The 2,089-nt window shown below is 43.8% G+C and overlaps 1 protein-coding gene across 1 annotated transcript in view; it reads right to left on the bottom strand.

Moving 5' to 3' along the window:
• LOC147434933 (phospholipase A1-Igamma1, chloroplastic-like) overlaps nt 1–768 on the bottom strand; it is a 1,575-nt gene extending 807 nt beyond the window's left edge. The window contains exon 1 of the mRNA XM_086490055.1: nt 377–768. Within this exon, the coding sequence (XP_086346181.1) occupies nt 377–735 (359 nt within the window). The 5' untranslated portion in view covers nt 736–768. The remainder of the gene's footprint in view (nt 1–376) is intronic.
• Nucleotides 769–2,089: the final 1,321 nt, after the last annotated feature.

Here is a 2,089-nt window from a genome sequence, read left to right as displayed (position 1 = left end):
CTCAATATGATGTTCATCACTCTAGGGAGAAACAACGTCGTGGGAAATTCCACAAGAAGCTTTTGGACACCATCCCACTATGCGACGAGGGGGGCGGTAGTTCCCGAGCCCCACGTCGTCCAAGTGATGCTGAGAGCTCTATAATCAAGGCTCGGGAAACATCTTTTATGGAGCAGGCTTTGCAACAAAAAATTTCATAATTTGAATCGGCTTGAGAACCTTCTTGCCCAAAATAGAGGCGGCCATTTTTCATTTTGAAGAGGCTTTAGCCTAGAATCTAGATAAAGGAGCCCTGGAGTCTATATTCCATGGGAGAAAGAGGGCCAAAAAAACATTTTGTGAGAGAATCGAGCCATTAGCCTATTAACATTTGTACCTGGAAGTCTTTGTCACGTCTCGAAATGCAAGTTGGAAGCCTTCATGAGCCTTTATGGCGGGGTCGGCCCGGTATGCAATCTTATTAGATGCATCATAGAGCTCCACAGGGATTTGGCGCTTCATCACATCAGTTGTGAGGTCTCTTACCAGGGAATCCAGATCCTCAAGTTTTAACTCTGTGCCTCGGAAGGCAAAGGCAAGCGACCCATCCTCCAACACGCACACATGAACCTCTGTATCTGTTTTGATGCCCCATCTGAGAACACAAGGGTCTTGTACATCTCTAATTAGCTGGCTTCTTCGTACGAATGGAAACTCATCGGCCATGCTTTTATCCTCGTATGCAGCAATCGCCATATCCAGGAATGGATGAATGTCTACAAACTCCTTGTGATGCTCTTCTCTGCTGTTAGCGTCTGAATCGCTGTCGGAGTCGCTGCTGCTGTTCTCTTCCATGTTGTTTACTGCACTCGTCATGCAAAACACATTGAGATCATAATGTAAGAGCCTATATTTACTGATTCCCAACAAGTTTTTGACATCTTCCCATGTGGGTAGATAGGTCATCAAAATATGCATGTGTCTGTATAATCACAAGCAAATATGTTGATCCAAGCCATGTATAAATAATTAGAGTACAATTTGCAGTTCGATCGATGTGATGGCAGATCGTGCAAAATTGTGAGAAAATGTAGGTTTCTAATTAAGTTCTGAACAAATCTAAGCCGAGTAGATGAATACAACAATCACGTGACATGTTAATGCAGATGCTTACAATCTCGGTCTCCAGTGATGTGGTCAAGGACAGCTTGCACGGGGTCGTTGGATGTGAGGGCAGCGACCGTGCATCGAACGATGCTCTCGAGCGTTTCAACTATGCCTTTTCCGGCCATGGCTTATTATAACCACAGCTAGAGCAGGCAATATGTATTGTGGGTGCTTGGATATAAATGCAGCGGGTGACTGAAATATATACTGAGCCACAGCTTCGACAACATCGTTTTACACGGCCATCTTTCTGTGAATAGTCAAGCGTGGATCTTGCGCGTATATGCTGCCTGACTCTCAAATTTTTAAAATGGATCAGCATTGAGCAAGTGGGTTTGGAGCATTGTGTGTCTGTGTGTGTGTGTGTGTGTGGATAAGCATTGAGCAAGTTGGTTTGGAGCATGTGAAGAAGCCTATAGGCACTCACCAAAATGAGGAGCCCAGTCCCACTTCCTACTAGTAGTATTAGTGATATTAAGTGAACTAGTAGTATTAGTGATATTAAGTGAATGATATTAAGAAGTACACACGCCATTTAAGAACACTTAGGAGACAAGCTCGTTTAGATACTTAATGCCCTTAATATATTCATTTCTTTCCTTGTATTAGGCACCTCTCAAGAAGACTAATAAAACCAATGACAATTGGATGTGAAAGAGTTACTTTTCTTCCTGGTTGTCATTCACCCTTCTCTCTCTTACTCACCTACATGGTCTACTTGCCCTCAAGGCCCGTGCCTTGCCCTTTTGCATGCCTATTTCCTATTGGTTAGCTTAATGAAGCCTTATAGCAAGTGAGAGTGAGCCTTTGTACCTTAGTCAAACCTTCCTCTCTGAGCCATATGACTCACCTCTTCTTTTGGAAGTCTCCATCAGCCCATGCATGCTCCATGCATGTCCATGTGCTAATCCTATGTGGCATGCTAGCATGGCTTGCTTATGTG

The sequence above is a fragment of the Adiantum capillus-veneris genome, chromosome 19, assembly GCF_014529385.1.
Source record: "Adiantum capillus-veneris isolate H3 chromosome 19, ASM1452938v2, whole genome shotgun sequence".
NCBI lineage: Eukaryota > Viridiplantae > Streptophyta > Polypodiopsida > Polypodiales > Pteridaceae > Adiantum > Adiantum capillus-veneris.
Note: the sequence above shows the minus strand (reverse complement) of the source record. Positions and strands in the feature narration are given on the sequence as shown.